Source organism: Temnothorax americanus, unplaced genomic scaffold, assembly GCF_048541705.1.
Source record: "Temnothorax americanus isolate GAGA-0224 unplaced genomic scaffold, ASM4854170v1 Scaffold7, whole genome shotgun sequence".
NCBI lineage: Eukaryota > Metazoa > Arthropoda > Insecta > Hymenoptera > Formicidae > Temnothorax > Temnothorax americanus.
The window spans coordinates 3,649,424-3,666,636 of record NW_027509792.1 but is presented as its reverse complement, the minus strand read 5'-3'; the positions used below and the strand labels follow the sequence as shown (position 1 = coordinate 3,666,636).

The following is a 17,213-nucleotide window of genomic DNA, read 5'->3' as shown; positions in this document are numbered from 1 at the left end:
CAGAGTAAACGGGAAGGGATCGCCGTAATTACGCGATTATCGCGGGGCTACCGAGGGAGGAAAATCTACATGCACGATCGGCGGGGGATGGAAGTTACGCAAGATGATGCAATGGCGTATGTACGCGAGCACACGCAATTCCGAATGGAATTTTTAATCGATTCCGCGCAATTTTCCCTTCGCCCGCGGCTCGCTGTCGGCGTTTCGTCAATGCGAACCACGCGAATCCATGGCATTGTTCCTTTGGCGGACTTTGGCCAATTGCGCGAATCAACGTCTATACCCGGAGGCCGATTAATGGCCAATCGCTCGATTCTTTGTCGCATAAGTGCAATTTTATGTCGCCGGTTTCACGCCAGCCACTTTGCCGAAGTTTCGAGCTTGGATAATCGGGGCGAATCGATTTTAATTTCCTAATACTTTCGATTCGATTCTTAGACCTTAGATTGGCCGATTGATATATATATATATATATATATATATATATATATATATATCTTTTACGTGAGGGATTATGTTATTTGCATCTAAACGTGCAAATATTATTTTGCGTACTAACTATTTTAACATTTTCTTTGACATTATTTGCGTATGTAATTATGCTTATATTTCAATTATGTTTGTGGAATTATTTTAACAATAAATCACAAAGTTCAAATAGATGGGAGTTTAATTTGAAACAAACATAATTAATTTAATAATGGGTTTCTGTTTTCAATTTGATTCATTTATTGCTATATCGACCGTCCGCCCACAGTTTTTGACCCGTGGTTTTCCTGTGGGCCATAGGGTATTATGAAATGAGATTTGCATTACATCAGGATCGCGGTAATAACGGATATAATAATATTGTTTCTCTCGTCCTAATAAGTCCTTCTTAACCTGGCCATGTAATTTTCCTTAACCCAGAAGCAAAAGGTGTCGAGTTCCTCGGAAGATGATCTTAGCGAGATAATTTCCCCAGAGGCTGCATTTGTAGGCTCCTTGTTATCTTTTTCGGGATAAACTTGGTAACGCGTTAAGCCAGACGTTACGTTGTAATCATAATGTCATGCTCGCGTTAAAATCATATTCGCGCGTTTTTATTTTTCCGCGTGTTGCCTTGGTCGAATTTGGAACACGTTATCGCGGGCGCGTGTGCGCGACGTCACTCGACATTTTCGCGAAAAGTTCGTCGGTATCATCCGTTACGACGACATGTCGCGTTTCCGCGTTGTACCTTGGTGCACGACCGATTTAACGGGCAGGATTAATACAACGGGACGCGTTTTATCTGTCACGGGCGAAAAAAGGGATGCCAGCGCACCACGTCGTCTAGGCTGATAGCCGTGGCGTAAAGCGAACGCACGATGTCCGCTTCGAGTTGTAAACAATACGCGATATGCAGGGCGACTCGTGTGCGTCGTTACCGCTGAGTGCACCCCTTTTATAGCGATAATTCATCGTGCAAACACATTTACGCGCGTCACGATGCGCGGTGTTTCGTTTTCCATCCGTTGCTCTCGCACATTACGTGTATCATGTGCTATCGCGTGTCTTACTGCACGATTTTTTACACGGTTCGACATGCATTTTATCGATATGGATATTTTTCTAAAGTACACTTGATGAAGTACTTTAGTAACAGTACTTTAAGAATCATATACGTCTAACGTTTTTATAATGTTTACTTTGGAAGACTATACTTTGCAGTACATTTAGAAATTCTAATGAAACTTTATAAACGGGTATGTACAATTTAGAAAATGCTACATATTGAGTTAAACTAAAGTGGATTTCGAATAAATAGGGTGCAAAATAGAAGGAGCGAAGTGCGGAGTTAGAATACACAAGGGCGCAGTAGAACATGCCATTATAAGTCAGACACGGCGTAAAGGTATTTCGGCTCACTTTACTTCTCACTTTATACGCTGTATATTCCGGTACTTAAGTCTCTTTACCGACTTTCAGCTTTTTATTATAATTTCTTTATGGCCGGATTATTGCAATTGACGAAAAACAAATTTTGAATACCGGCAGTTCTCAATCTTCATCGCGTTGTGTGCAACCGCGCGACACTCTGTTGTCGTGTATAATTTAGCGTGGACCACTGGTACGTAGAGTGGAAAGAAAAAAAGGGAGACGGGTGTGTGAATGCGACGCGTTACACGTGTCGCATGCGTTACCCGATGGCGCGCAGATACATACCTTGTAAACAATGTTCGCGGCATGACTCGTATAGCCATGCGAACGACCGCCCGCTGCAACCGGATACACCCGTTTTTCGCAACAATGATTCATCGCCCGAACGTTTTAAACGTGCGTCTGTCTGTCCATGGACGACGCTAAAATTTTTCGTCGAACATCCTTTTTCAGAGGCCAGAGGGGCGTAGCTGTCGAGCGGCGGGAGTGTGAAAAGTGTAAAAACCCACGAATTTAAAAAGACCGATAATTTTATTTTCCATCACAATATTAAAAATAATTTATCGGATTTATCAGAAATTGGCTTAATTGAAATATGTATTAATCTAATAGTTTATATTGCTTATTTGATGCACACAATATGCGTATTGTTTTATTATGTACGATTTGTTTATTTATATTGGCAAATATGACTTTGTGTGTGTGCGTGGTATTTGATTATTAAAATGAAAGGTCCCATCAGTAAAAACTCGGTGGAAGAGATATTAAATATAAAATATGCCGTTTATATTGATCGTCGCATACGCGCTTGTTCATATATCGTTTGTAATTGGCCCTTATCACTCTATTCCATCTACTCTATCTCATCTTTACTTTTCTCCACATAAGTGCCATCAATATTTGTCTTTATGACGATGTATCGGTGTGTATCGAGCATATTCTCGCTCCGTAGCACATCGTTATATCGTAATTGAAAATGCCAGAATGGCTTGACGACCAAGGAAAAGATTTTTCATCGAAATTATTTTGTCCCTGTAATAAATTTCGGCGCTTTGAAGAGAATCAAGTAGGTCAGTTAGCGTTACGTATTCTTTGTATTACATTTAGCGTTCGTATTTTTTAAATTCAAGTTCTACTTCTATAACTTGACGTTTAAAGTTTATTGTTACGGTAATACGACAAAATCATGGGCATCGTGGTGAAACGAGAGACCGCGAAAACGACGCGACAGGGAAGAAGCCGTCGTAAATTTTCCAGTGACGAGTAACTGCCGCCTGCTGCTGCTGGTGCTGCTGCAAATATGCAGCTGCGTCAAATGCACAAAGCGAGATCGCCCAACCATCTCGCCTGTCGTAAGCGTTTTCACGCCTCCGTCATTCGCGCTTTGGAAACGGCGAACAAAGAAAATTGCTGCTGGCTCTCGTGTCACGCGCAAATTTCACTCCGTGCCTGCTCGATCGGTCATCCATCGAAAGATGCGAGGCTTATATAGCTTTCTTGTGAACTCTGACCCGAGCGTTTTCGAATCGACACCTACACCTAACTTTTTGGTTTGCAAATACTTCTGTGATAAATGGATAAATCGAGAGGGTCAGTTTGAAGTTTATTTTTCTGCAGCGGAAATGTCGGGACATTATTTTTTTTTGTGGACCATAAACGCGTGCAGGTGAAAGGCTTTTCGCGAGTGATATTCTATGATTTGACGTAGAAACCCACCCACATTGGGATGTCGAATTCAAATGTTTTTTAGCCATTGCATTTGTTCTAAAAATAGAAAAAAAAATCCCACACACATCTTCTCTCGCACACAGACGCGCGCGATTTTTCGCACTAAAGTGCCTATACGCATCACGCCATATACGTGGGCGCAATTCGCATTTTTCGATAGAGCTCGGTCCAGCTCTTTGATTTGTAACCCCAATAGTCCGCGCCGTAAACGAACTCGATCGATGCGCGGCCCCCGACATCCGAAACGCGCGCGAGGCAGAGATAATCCTTTCGGTGCACTCTCCATTTAGTAAAGTTCGTATGGGCCGTGGTGTGTGCTACGGGTCGCTTCGATTTTCAGAGCGAGACGGACGAACGGACGGCGAACGAGGGGGGTGGGGCGAGGGAGGAGGGGGCAGAGAGGGCAAAAGGGAAGTCCGCGTTTACGAGCGCGGTTCGCATTTTGCGTTATGGCCGAGGAAATCTGCGTCGCGCGTCCGTGTGCAATGCCTCGCGCGTACGCGAAAGCTCGCGCGCGCATGCGGCTGCACCGGCGCATATCCGCATTGTTATGGCTACATTTCCGGTTGTTTGTCGTGCGAGAAGGGACTTGGCAGCTCGCCGTACGTACGTACGTACGTAGACTATCGTGGCACGACCCCGCGGTAAGCTCGTGCGTGTACGACACGTAATGCCAACGCGATATCTCGACTTCCAATTCCTCACATCGATGGACTCGCGCTTCGAAAACTCTTGACATTGGCTTGTATCTCTTGAATTCTAAACGCTACGATATTTTCCGATGTGTCATGCGACATTTTGAATGCTCGCCAAATTTGTATGTCACCGTTTAACAAAGATATGAAAATATATTGCGGTTATATGTACATTTTTTTTCATTATTGGCGGAGATTTGTGACACGCACACATAACGTGCAGGCAATATCGTGTCATGCAACGTTTGCCAAAGCTATATATCTATTTTATTTCTTTTTGGAGAAAATTCGATATTTCTCGTGGAAAGACCGCGCTCTCGAAGCTGAAAAGACGAAAGCCGAATAATTGTCGCACGTTTACCGCATCCCGTAAATAATCACTTGGTACTTGGTCACTGTTTATTGGGAATTCCGGAACGAAGGATGCTGATTAATGTTCCGAAATCGGAATCGCGCTCCAGCGTGAAATCGCGGCCGTATCCGCTTTTCATTCGGTTTTTTGCGGGTCATATATCGGCTTGTATATCGTTCTCTTTTATTTCGGAACGGCGGACGAAGTGAAATTCAATTTGTCAATTTGCATACGTGCCGAAATAAAATCTATCAGGCTTCCGAGAGTTGTAGTTTCCGTTTGTTGTTACTTCTTCCTAAATCCCAAAGAGAGTTGGCTTTTCATCATCCAGAAGCAAATCCGAATCGTCGACATTTCGTGAAAAATCATATTCGTTAAAATCTCTAGATGATAAAACCGTTTTTAAACTATAAAGTAATATATTGCTGTGGTATTTTCATTTCTCTTTTTATTATTATTATTTTTTTACGTTTTTATCTTGAAGCAAGAATCGAATCGTGTCTTTCTAGAAGTATTTTTTACAAGAATTCTTAATTCTATTCTTATTTTTTTTAAAGAAGCATTGTTTCTGTGTATTTTCTTTAATTTCTGACAAAGTATTTCAATCTTAAATAATTTTTTTTTCGTCGATTTTATGCAACAAGAACACATTTTGACACGATGTGATTCAAGTTTTTTTAAGGTATCATCAATGTGAAATTATGGAACATTAGTTTATACGGATTTTTAAAAATTTGAGACGAATGTGCAGATAGCGATAGGATGTATGAGCGACAAATTAATGGGGAATAATAAAAGGATATTTGTAAGGTATTTATAAAGACTCGTATATCAGCTAACTCGAAGCACCTTATATTAGTCCTTTTTCCACGAATGTGCCGTGGATATTTATCCGAGAGTATCCACGAGAGAGACTTTCGCCCTTGACCGAGCACGTGTAATAGCGTGTATCGAGAATGACGTCGATCCAGGGCCGATGTGTGCTCTGCCCGGTTTTCAGAGCCCCGCCGTATCTATTACCGTAATCTTCCGCCTTGCCGAGCGAGAACGCCGGATTCCGACTTTGAAGCTCGCTTTTGCTTCCACGGCGAAAGTCGAATCAGAAAGTCTTCTCCGTTCTTCCGGTGAACTTGAAATCGATTTAACTTTCCGACGTTTCTCGGGTACCTCCTCGTTTACTCGATGTACTCACGGTAAAAGTGATTTCGAAAAATATTTCCTCGTTGGGCAACGAACGGAGAGAAAAACATCGCGTAATATATTCGTATATAATGAACGAAGTGACTAATTGTTAAGCGAGCAAGCGTTTTTCTATTACAAAAACGTTTTCTGGGCGCGTCACATAAATCACAGTTCCTCGGGTTAGATTCAATTATAATTGCAGCTTCACAGAAATGATCCTCGGGCGTCATAAATGGGTCGTCGCTTTACCAATTGTACCGGAATCCCCCGTTATACCCGGCGTACTACAATGCCGGCCGTAAAAACGAGAAAGAGCGGGGTGAAACGGAAAAGTTTTCGCGGTTGCTAAAATGGAAAAGTGTGGAGACGGCGAGCATTGTTTCCGGTAACAAGTGCCATTTTCGCGAATGGCACAGTTACCGTGCGTTCTCGCCGCGCTCGCGCGCGCGTGGAGCTCGTCGACCACGTGCACATACAGAGGGAGCAGAGGCAGGAAGAGCGAGATCGTCGTGTTACGCTATACGTGTCCTATTCAGAAATGCGCCCTGTTCAAAGACCCATTACGAAAATGACCATTAAAATAAATTACTCTCATCACGCCGGCTATAGCGATGGTTTGCTGGCCGCCTATAACGCCAAGCCGGCTAGCTCGATGGCTGCGAATACGTGACACGGAAATAGTCGACGGTACGAATCAATTTACGTAAATAATAGAGAGAGTACGCGGCTCGCGCCTGGACCGCTAACAATGGGAAAATTCGCGCCACCGGATACACGGCACTGGCCATTAAATCGGACGCATTACGGGTGCATGTACGTGCGAACTTGAAATTTCTCAGCTTAAGCGTACCGTGCTTTTGGAAATATTTCGACGGAATTTATGATATCAAAAAATTTCACAAATCGCATTTGAAGTTTGCAAAAAATTATTAAAACCATATTTTAAGTGTTGATTTGCCACAATCCGTAATATTTAACAACCGTACGTAAAAATAATATTGGCTATTACTAGAACGCTATTGTCTTTTTTTTTCGTAGTTAATTTTATGATTATACATAGAGGCATATAAAAGAATATTTGTTTCAATTAATAGGACTGTTTCAAAGCTTTCGTAACTTTTAAATTTTATTATAATAATATATATGACAAGATGACATTAATTATAATAATTAATGTTATTTTTTCTTTTTTAATAAGACACTTTGCATTGTTTCTGTTTAGTTTATTCCTTATTCGCAAAATTCAAGAAATGTTGAGCTAACATAATCTTTTGCAAACGCAAAGACTTTAAAATTGCTTGATATAAGTAAATAAGGTGTTATAATATAACCTGTTAGAACCCAAACTATCGCATAACAGCTTCATCTTTTAAAATATAGATATTACAATTACAACGAATAATAAAATTATAATCTTTTATTATATCTGATACATATCTCTAAAAAGGAGATAGAGTTAATTAAAAATATAATTTAGAAGTTTGTGGATGAAGATAATAACGCTTTTATTTTTATTTTGATAAAAATATATTTACAGATTTCTTTTTTATAATATTATTACCAGCGTATTTTTTATAGCTATACAGGCAAATTTTTTTTCAATTATACCGCGTAATATTTTAATCGGTAAACGGACTACTCTCTGTTTGTACGGTTCGCATCTGTATAGATTCGCGTCAGAATTAAAACCGGTGTTTGTACTAGCGGGGCACATTGCCTTTATACAAATGGCATTTATACGTGCCCGAGTTCTACAAACATTTCCAGTAAACCTTGTTTGTACCAGTATTACACTGATATTTTTAATTCTCGCCGGCTTGTACACGAATCGACTTTCCTGTTTACGGAAACCAACAACATCTGTTATTTCAAATTTATGCTTGGCTACAAACATATCTATATTTAGCTTTGACGTTGTATGTGCATGTCCAAAAAACACTTTTTTTTATTATTGATAACATGCAAATTATTTCTATCAGTTTGCTTACATCAGATTGTCGTCAATAGTATTTTTTTCAATTTGCAAGGTAGAATTTTCTATTCTATTCGAAAAAGTACACATTCTGTGAACAACTCTTTGTTAGATTTTGTTTTCATAAAGTATATCTTTTTGTTAACTTTCACATGATGGCCGTAATCGATAAACTTTGCCGAAGGCGACTCTCTCTCTCTCTCTCTCTCTCTCTCTCTCTCTTTCTATCTCTTTCTCTAGCGGGTTTGGGAAATAGCAGAATAATTCATTTATAGCGAACACTATAATTCCATTTCACTGGGTAGTGACATTAACTTACCGATCGATCGCGCGAAACAAAACATCGGATACTTTCCATTGTATCTCGATATTGCATCGCACTTTTTCTGAGTAATATCGATTATCGTTATCACCACGTTTCTTCGATATTAATTATTACGTCCGACAGCATATCAGAAACTGTGCGCGCGGAGAAATACGCGCGGCGGTAATTGAAAATCTCTTCGTTCCATTTAAATTCTTCAAGCAGAGTCGATCTCTTACTAAGAAGAGGCCTCTCTTTTTCTCTCTACGTGTATATGCTTTTTTTTATCGTAGTTCTAAATGCTAGGGAAGTTCTATTTTATTCGCATTTGTCGGAAATTTTCTGTCTTTATTTTTCACCGTGGCGTGGAATCTTTTTCGCACGGAAGTCAAACGTGCGTTCGATGGCGGATAAAATTCCAGTACATCAAAATCCTTTTTCGGCACGATTCAGCAAATATTGACGCTCGCGAATTGAAATTTGCATCGACAGCGAAATTGGTAAAATATTTCCGTACGTAAAAGAGAACGTTAGGCTGCGGTGGCGGTGAAAACGAGACGAGAGTTGAGAGGAACGGCAAAAGGGAACGAGGGTCTTCCCGCGGGATACGACCGGACGAAGGGAAAACTGTAGCCTTAAATTTAATATGACGCGTGCTACGATCGATGCAGGACGCGCTTCCCACAGCCACTCGTTCCGCCAATCGAATTCCATGGCATATATATTATATTATGCGGTTTCTCGGTACTGTTCCACAGGATGCAACATGCGCGCCGTGTTTTCACGATCGTTTTATTTGGCGAAATAGAACTATCGTTTTTTTTCATTGTTTCTCCGACCTTACACTATGCGCGAAAGGCATCGTTAGATTTCCATAAAACTCGAAGTATCGAGTTAAACGATAAAACAGAATATAAAGACGGTTACTGCGAAGCTATTTTTTTTCTAAATGTACGTATCTATGTTAAAGTTGTTATATCGTTAACTGTATTTGCTATATTTTACTATCGCTGATTTATCAATTTCTGATATATGGATTGAAAAGATTATCAGATAAATGATATATATATATGTATCATATATTATATATATATATATATATATATATAATATATTATAATCTTTTCAAAAAATTATATATTATATATATTATATATATATATATATATATATATAATAAGAAATGTACATCATTGAAGAAGAAAATAGTCTTTAATTTATATTTATTTTAAAATTTTTAAAAATTATGTATTAGTTTGTAATCTGATACATAGAACCTAACAATTTTACGTACACAACCAATTAAAATTGTCATTTTTATTGGCCCGTTTTTCTAATAACGATCTATCTTTCGATTTTCAGGGTCCGGTCGGAGAGGTGGGCGGCGTGAGGCTGCCACTGCAGTCGTTACATGGATACGGATCTGTGTTCATGTACTCGGCGTCGACGAGTCCCGGGGGTGGAGGTGGCCAGGGTGGCGGAGGCGGGGGTGAAGTCACTCTCCGCCTCCGCGAACCCGAGGACATTCCCGAAGAGGTCCTCGCCCGCCTCGAGGACACCGCCACCCTTTCCATCTCTCTTCAAAGCGATGCAGTCCTGAGGCTAGGGGCGGCTGGCGCAGGTAACATGCCTCTTACCTCTTACTCTCTTCTTCACGTTTGCTTACTGATCAAACATAAAACGCGCGCAGAAGTGCGCTTGTTATGATACCGTAGAAGATGGTTAGACATGAAAGTTGCTACGATCGATCAAGTAATTCCAACAAAAATAGCGTTCTATAGCCCGGTAGTCGACTAAATTATATTGATATATGTTAAAGTTTTGTTAGATTAGCTAGAAGCGGTCAATCCCAACACGAAAAGGCAACGTTTTATAAGTACAAAGCTAAGCTATTAACTTGCATCTTATATTATAATACATTATTAAGATTATAGCACATAATTGTATGAGACTCTATGGCGTATAAATCGATTTCTGTAGTATAATACTAGCTTTAATGTTTTATTTAAATTTATTTCCATGCTTTTTCGCATTAAGATCGACCGCTGTATTTCGTTTATTTCTTTTCACTGCGGTTGCGGCAGAGCTAAAAAGGTTTCTATTCCGACTACCCCTGAATCGTGGCGGCATATAATAAATAATTGGCTTATACGATGCATAAATTTCTACTGGTTACTCTGGGATTTATTATAACGAAGGTCGCTTCCCTCATATTTTTGGGATCGCGTTTAATTCCCGCGTTTTCGAAGAGCACTCGGTCCTGGTCCGAGTAGATTAGCCCCATATCCAACCCCGTGTGTGCTCTAATGCAAAATTATTTCGATGGATTAGAGTAATCTTTGCTTTGTGTGATCAGATCCGAGATTTTCCCCGACAAAGCGATCCGCTTGCGTTACCGATAGTCCTTGGACGACAAAATTCACAAAGCCAATTAATGCAATTCAAACGTTTATTTTCTCAAATATAATCGATAATATTATAATATTAATGGTAATAATGATATCTGGATTTTTATTTCTAAAATTGAAACATTTTTATTTACGAAGATATTAATTTATTCTTTATAGTTTTTAAAATGTTAAGTCAGTAATTATTGATTATTATTGCAATATATGTGGTGTATTGTAATACCGGATTTATGATTTATCTGAGCACATTAAGATAAATAGACGAAGATGATAAATTACAATGTATAGATGAGATAAAGAAGCACATTGAATTTTGGACATCGCGTTTATCTCCGCGTGCAGCGAGCATTTCGATCTTATTCGTTCTTACGAACAAAGAGTCCGGCAATTGAGGGTTCTACTTCTATAGAAACGCACGGAATCAAACGATTATTGCTTTCTTCTAAACGGCGCAGGTGACTATTCGGATTGGATCGTTTCTCGAGCGCCGAAAGCAAGAAGCCGAATCATTTATATCGGCGCTTAAACTCACAGTCTTTCTCTATTTTCAGTTTTCCGAAGCTCGAAACTTTTAGACTTTCCTTATAGTTGCCATTTTCCATTCAGCCGAGGCATTCATGTTCCTTCCTTTCTTCGGTAATTCTACTTCATCGGGTCTTTTTACGAACGGTTGCCGATATACGTAGAACTTTAGCACGAAAATTCCGTGAGAAATACATGTGGGTTCTCATGCTCGAAGATCAAGAGAGAGACATAGCGCGCCAGGATCTCTTTCAGCACAATCAGGGATTATATTTCGAATTCGGTGATATGGAGCGGCAAATACTTTGTTCAAAATTCCTGCGCACCTATCTTTATAGAATGTCCCGGATCACTGTCGTTTTTTCTTTCAGTTCAGATCCATTGACGAATCTCAGAATCAATCTGGAAAGTTTACCTTGGGATATTGTTTACGGCGGAAAATATGATAGAGCCGTAATAGGAAGATTTTTTTCTGATACTATGATTTTATTTAAAATCTTTCGTAAATTGATAAGATTTCCGATCGGTCGTCTGAATATGAAGCTGGATGTAAAATAGCACTTTTCTACGTATTTGAAAAAGAATTTGTTTTATTAACTCAATGCGTAGCGTACATAACTAACTGAAACATTTATTATTATAAAATATCTACTATCAAGTGCCTATTTAGATTTATTGATTTGTTTTGAGTTTATAATATTCAGTCGCAATTTTACTTTACCAATCTTCGTTCTTTTCAACGTGAGTTTTGCGAAAACATGCTTCTCCCGTAAATTATAAAGTAGCCAAACGGTAAAACAAAATATAAGAATTTGAAACCAATATCGTGGTGTTTATCGATTTCCCGACTTTTAAAAAAGAAACAACTTTAACTTCGTTGAAAGCGTTTGCCGTCGAAGCGAGACGCATGCAAACTTTCGATACGAAATACGGATATCTAGAAGGTCGAAAGTTTTTTTTTCTTCTCAGAATCGGGCACCAAGGGAGGGATTCGCCTTTGCGGAAAGGCGATCCAGGGACGATCGAGAACGTTAACTTCCAAACGATTTGTCAGAGCCGAGCCACAGCGGTCTGGCCCGATTCTCGCTCACACGTCCCCATAAATCCCGGATTTTCATAAGTTTTTCTCCCCCATCCCCCGATCTGCAGTTCCCCCTCCCCTCGTTTCCCACTACTGCCCCTCTTTTCGTATCGCATCTCTCGAGCGCCTTCGCCGAAATCGATCCGAGATATATCTTTTGCTTGCCTTTCTTCTTTCGTTCTTACTAATGCCGCGGAATCGCGGCTCTCGGGGAAAGAAAGACGGTGCGGGGGAGATTTATCGAAGTTGCGGCTTGTTACGGGGGCTTTAGACTTCCGGCAGGAAAGGGTGGAGCAGGACGGTGCTCCATGCACAGCTCGAGCTGTAGAGCCGAGGCAGCCGGGAGAAGAAGAGAGGTGCTAGCGATTGATTAAGAGGGTCGTTTGTGCCAAGGAAATGCTACTTGAAACGCCACCGCTATCCGAGCCCATTCTCGAGCACGCCCGTTCCGCGCTCTGACTTCCTTCTTCTTGCGGCACCTATCCTCGCTGCGGGACGTTACGGCGAATCACTTCGAGACATTAAAGACAATGGCAGGGTTTCGAAGTTGGTTTCGAAGCTTAACTCGGTGATTATTATAGAAATCAGAAAACTGCGGGTGAAATTTAATTGATAATAAAAGATCCAGGAGAGAGAGCAAAGCGAAAGAAATTAGAAAGTCAGATTATTGCTGTTCAAACTATTTAACAGAATTGAAACTTTAACTCTTATAATATAATATTTCCTTCATTAAGGATTTTATTTGTATCCGTATTTAAAAGTGAAAAATTCTCTACAATTTTTTATACTTTCGACGTCAAGTAAGCGTATCTCGAGTTGCGCTAATTATCTTTTGAATGAATTACGGATCCCTTTCGTTATTGAATAACGCAAGGTTTGACAAATAGCGACAATATCCTTGTGGATCAATGCGGGTCAAAGGGTCGAAACCATTCCAACCATTCACAGTATCGATTATTGGGAGCCTTACCCAAAGTACCATTCGGTACTTAAGCGACAGTCTGACAGTGTAATAGGGTTTCCCCAGTAATGCGACAGTATCAATAATCAGACACATTGAAATTAATCCAAGCTGTTTGCTCGGATAACGATAATACAGAAATAAACTATCCTATCCTGCAGAATATTGGCAGAACGTATTTGGAAGTTAAAAAAAATTGGTAAAATACAATAATCGGAATCTTTTATTGCTAGTGTAATATTCGCATAAATAATTTTGCTGTTAAAATTATTTATTAAAGAATGAGACAGCGTGGAAAATTTTATTGTGTGTATAATTGTAATTCTTTCCTTTATAAATATTATTATATATTATTGTTTATCGAGACATTCCACCTGATAACAATCATTAAGAAATTATAAAAAGATTATTAAATTATGTTAAAAGTATATGACATACAAAATTGAATGTTTAAAAGAAAAATAATTTTTTTTTACAAAAACATTAACAGATATAGACGCTTTTTTTTACCAAAGCCATCGTAATTCATTTATATATTTAGCACTGCTCTATAGAAAATATTGGATATAATTTTGGATAATATTGGATACTCCGTAAGGTTTTATTTTCGAAGAAAACTTTCAAAGTTCTTTAATTTTAGTTCTTTCTCGGTGTTTAAACTCAAAATTTAAAAGTCTCGAAGAAAGACAGTATTAATCAAATTTTCTTTTTATCTGTTGAAATATTTTAAATTGATTAGAGATTATATAAAAAAAACGGGATATTTTTAGAACATTCTTAGCAGAATATGTAGTTTTAATATTAGAAGATTTCCTTTAATTCGGAGGGTATTTGTAAGCGAGAATTAAAAACGCCACAATCTGTAGATGAATACCTCGAGGATACGCAAAACGATAGAACCGCGGAATCGAGCGATGTTGCGTGCACAAGGACGGGGATAAGAACGCTGAAACGCATGTAATACCGTTGCGGTAATACCGTAAAAGAATGAAACTAGGCGCAATAAAGGAGCCGAGATAACTCGGCGAGCGCGGAGGGGCAATAAGTCTGAAATATGCCAGCGTTTTATTTGCGCCGTACGAATATCCGCCGCGAAGGCAATGGGGAACGAGTGCGCGGTGACAAAGAGAACTCGAGAATGGCGAGAGAAAGAGACGGTGGGTCTTGCATTCGGAAAAAAATACCTGCGATGTACACGGCTTACACGGGGGCGAGAGCACGACAGAGCGGGCGTATGCACAATTCTCTGGCAACGTGTGCCGTATAATCGTATAAATAGACACGAGAAAAAGAGAGACAGAGAGAGGCGAGGAAAAACACAAGGGCAGGAAAGAGGGAGAGTGAGAAAAATAGGGAAAGGTATGTACGCGCGGTGGAACTCGAAGGTGGAAAACTTTATGGCAAGAGAGCGAAAGAGAGAGGGGAGGAGGGGAGAGCAATTCTCGTTATAACTTTGGCGCCCCGCGGAAACTTAAACTGCTGCGAGCCGAACATGCAGAACTTTCGGCCGTTTTCCTACTCGGGACAATTCGGATCGCCCATCCCTTTCTACACTTCCTTTGCTTCCACCTCCGGGTTTGCCCCAGGTACGCGCACCGTCGTCATCGTCGTCCTTTTTACGAGGGACTGCTCTTTTAACATTGTCGGAGAGAATGCCTCAGGTAAATCGCGTTCCCATGTCGCTGTGACTTTTGGTGTAGTAAAAAATGCGTGCGCGATGCACTCTTATATATAATTCGAACTTTGCCCCATGAATTCGAGGACGAGTGGGAGTAAAGTTGTAAATCAGAAATTACCGACGTGACCGACGATGGTTTGGCATTGAAAAAAAAACGTCTCATATTAAATTTTTCGTATAAATGTAAAAAGAAAAAAAACCGTAACATATAACAGTCGCGAAACTATCTAGATTAAAATTTCTCCACGTAGAGAATTTCTTCACGTAATATGTACGTGCGAAAACGTTATTACTGTTAAGTAAGTTTTTAAACAGTAACGTGTGCTCTCTTATTTTATTAAATCCACACATTTTACATTTGCGAGGATGCTGATTCGTCTTTAAGTAGCAGTGGTTTCAAATCTTCTGCATTCACAAAACTTGCCGTCGTCGATCGTTGCGACGTCTGAAAACTTCGCGCTCTCCCTTCGAGTCTCTCTTTTCCTTCTTTTTCCCAGGGTGATGTTGCGCACTAAGAAACTCTCTTTTGCCTCAACAGCTTGCGATCTACAACGTTCGCGGAGAATTCGTTTAGCAGCCACGTTGCTTGCTCGCGCGCAGTTTCATTCTTCATGAAATTGCGTCACGTGTCCCATGGAGTGTTATTGGCCTAAAACGACGATTTTCCCGTTTACCGCGATTGACTGGGCAAATTGTGCGCGAAACTCGTCGTCCGACACTCGTTCAATCTCGGTTCTAATTTCGAGTAGCCTTGCGCTTGAAAATACTGCCGAGTATTTGTCGCGTATAATTAAAAACGCTATTTTATTATGATATTTTATTGTGGGCCGAAGAAATATAGCAAACTTATTTAAGCTCTGAATAAATCATTTAATTTTTAATGATATTTTTTATATCTAACATCTGTACTTACATATACATCATTCTTATTTATAGGTAACATCAAACGTCGATTATTTAGAAAACTGACATAAATTTTGCTCCCCCAAAAAATTAGAACTTTTAATATAAAAATATAATTATTGCGATCTCGATATGTTTTCGATATTGAAATATGCCTCTAATTGATTTTCAGAATACATTGTTAAAGTATTTATATGCGGATGATCGTGGGAGATCTTGTATTAAATTCTATTATAATCTTTTACATTTTTTTTAACGCTTCTTTATTTCTTCTGAAAAACTTTATAGTACGTAAATAATAGAACGGTTAGCGTTTTCAAACATGGTTGGTCAAGAAATTAGAGAACTTTGATTACGTAGTAAAATTGATATCAATATTTATAGTCAGTTTTGAGACAAATAAATATGAAAGTATACATCCCAAATTATTATTATAAGAAATGTGTTATATATATCGGGAATATTTATCAAGTAAAGCCATTGTGTATCTCCGTGGCAGTCTCAGCGCATTCAATTCACGTCATTGCGCTTGTAGATTTGGCGTTTGCACAGGGAATAAGTGTGAATAACCCCAGTCGTAATGATTTATGATGCGCGATGAATATTTGTTGATAAATGATCGTGCGCGCGCGTTTTGTACCGGATCTATTTGATATTTCGTTGTGACGAGACGGCCGGATCGTGGGATGACAGCTGGGGCCTTTTAGGGCGGAATGCAGCGCACGGTGAAATTGTTGTGATATCCGGCTACGTGGCGCACGGTGATCCCCGTCGCGGACGAAACTACGTAAATTATGAATGCTGTTTGACTGCATGCCAGCTACACCCCATAACCGGCAACTGCCATGACCCCGGGCTTTGCACGTGTCTGGTATACGTATAGAGGCCACGGCGCATAGAGCGGGAGGCTGTGGAAGCGCACGTGCGCGGAACTGCAAACAGGCGGAATAAATTCTCGCAGCGTCATACACACCGCTGCGAACATGACCGGCTCAGGAACGACACGTTTCCTTCAAGGCGGACACGTTTGTATGAAGTTGAATTTTTATGAGAGGGATAATCATGAGCAATCTAGTCTTGACTTATGCTACGAAGCGCGCTATTTCGCATAGATTGGCGCGGAATTTCCTCAATATTCCGTTGAACGGGCGAGGACAGCAAACGTCGCGGATGTTATCGCAGAGACGCATCGGAGGTCCCGTCTCTCGTTTCCCGCATACGAGAATTTGCGCCGCGACTTCTCAACGGTACGAGTTCTGTATATTTTCCCTGGGTATGAAGTCGACATACCGGGAAAGCACCGTGGCGGCCGAAAAATAACAAGGATGATACGATGAGAGTTAGGTAAACCAAATGTTTATCCGCGATACGCGGCTACATCCAGTGCCGAACGAACGAACGAGCGAACGAACGAGCGAATCGATTTCGCCCACATAGCCGACGGCAAGCCGCGTTGAAAATAATAAAAGGACCAACAGTGCTTGCAATTTATACCCCCCGGTAGGGCCGGCGCGTGCATGTCTCA

General features: G+C 40.1%; 1 protein-coding gene across 9 annotated transcripts in view; it reads left to right on the top strand.

Annotated features, from left to right (window-relative positions):
• Positions 1–17,213, top strand: part of LOC143906217 (uncharacterized) — a 385,481-nt gene that overhangs the window by 211,057 nt on the left and 157,211 nt on the right. For all 9 annotated transcript variants that reach the window (XM_077422126.1, XM_077422124.1, XM_077422125.1 and 6 more), the window contains one exon: positions 9,498–9,756. In XM_077422126.1, coding sequence (XP_077278252.1) covers positions 9,498–9,756 — 259 coding nt within the window. The remainder of the gene's footprint in view (positions 1–9,497; positions 9,757–17,213) is intronic.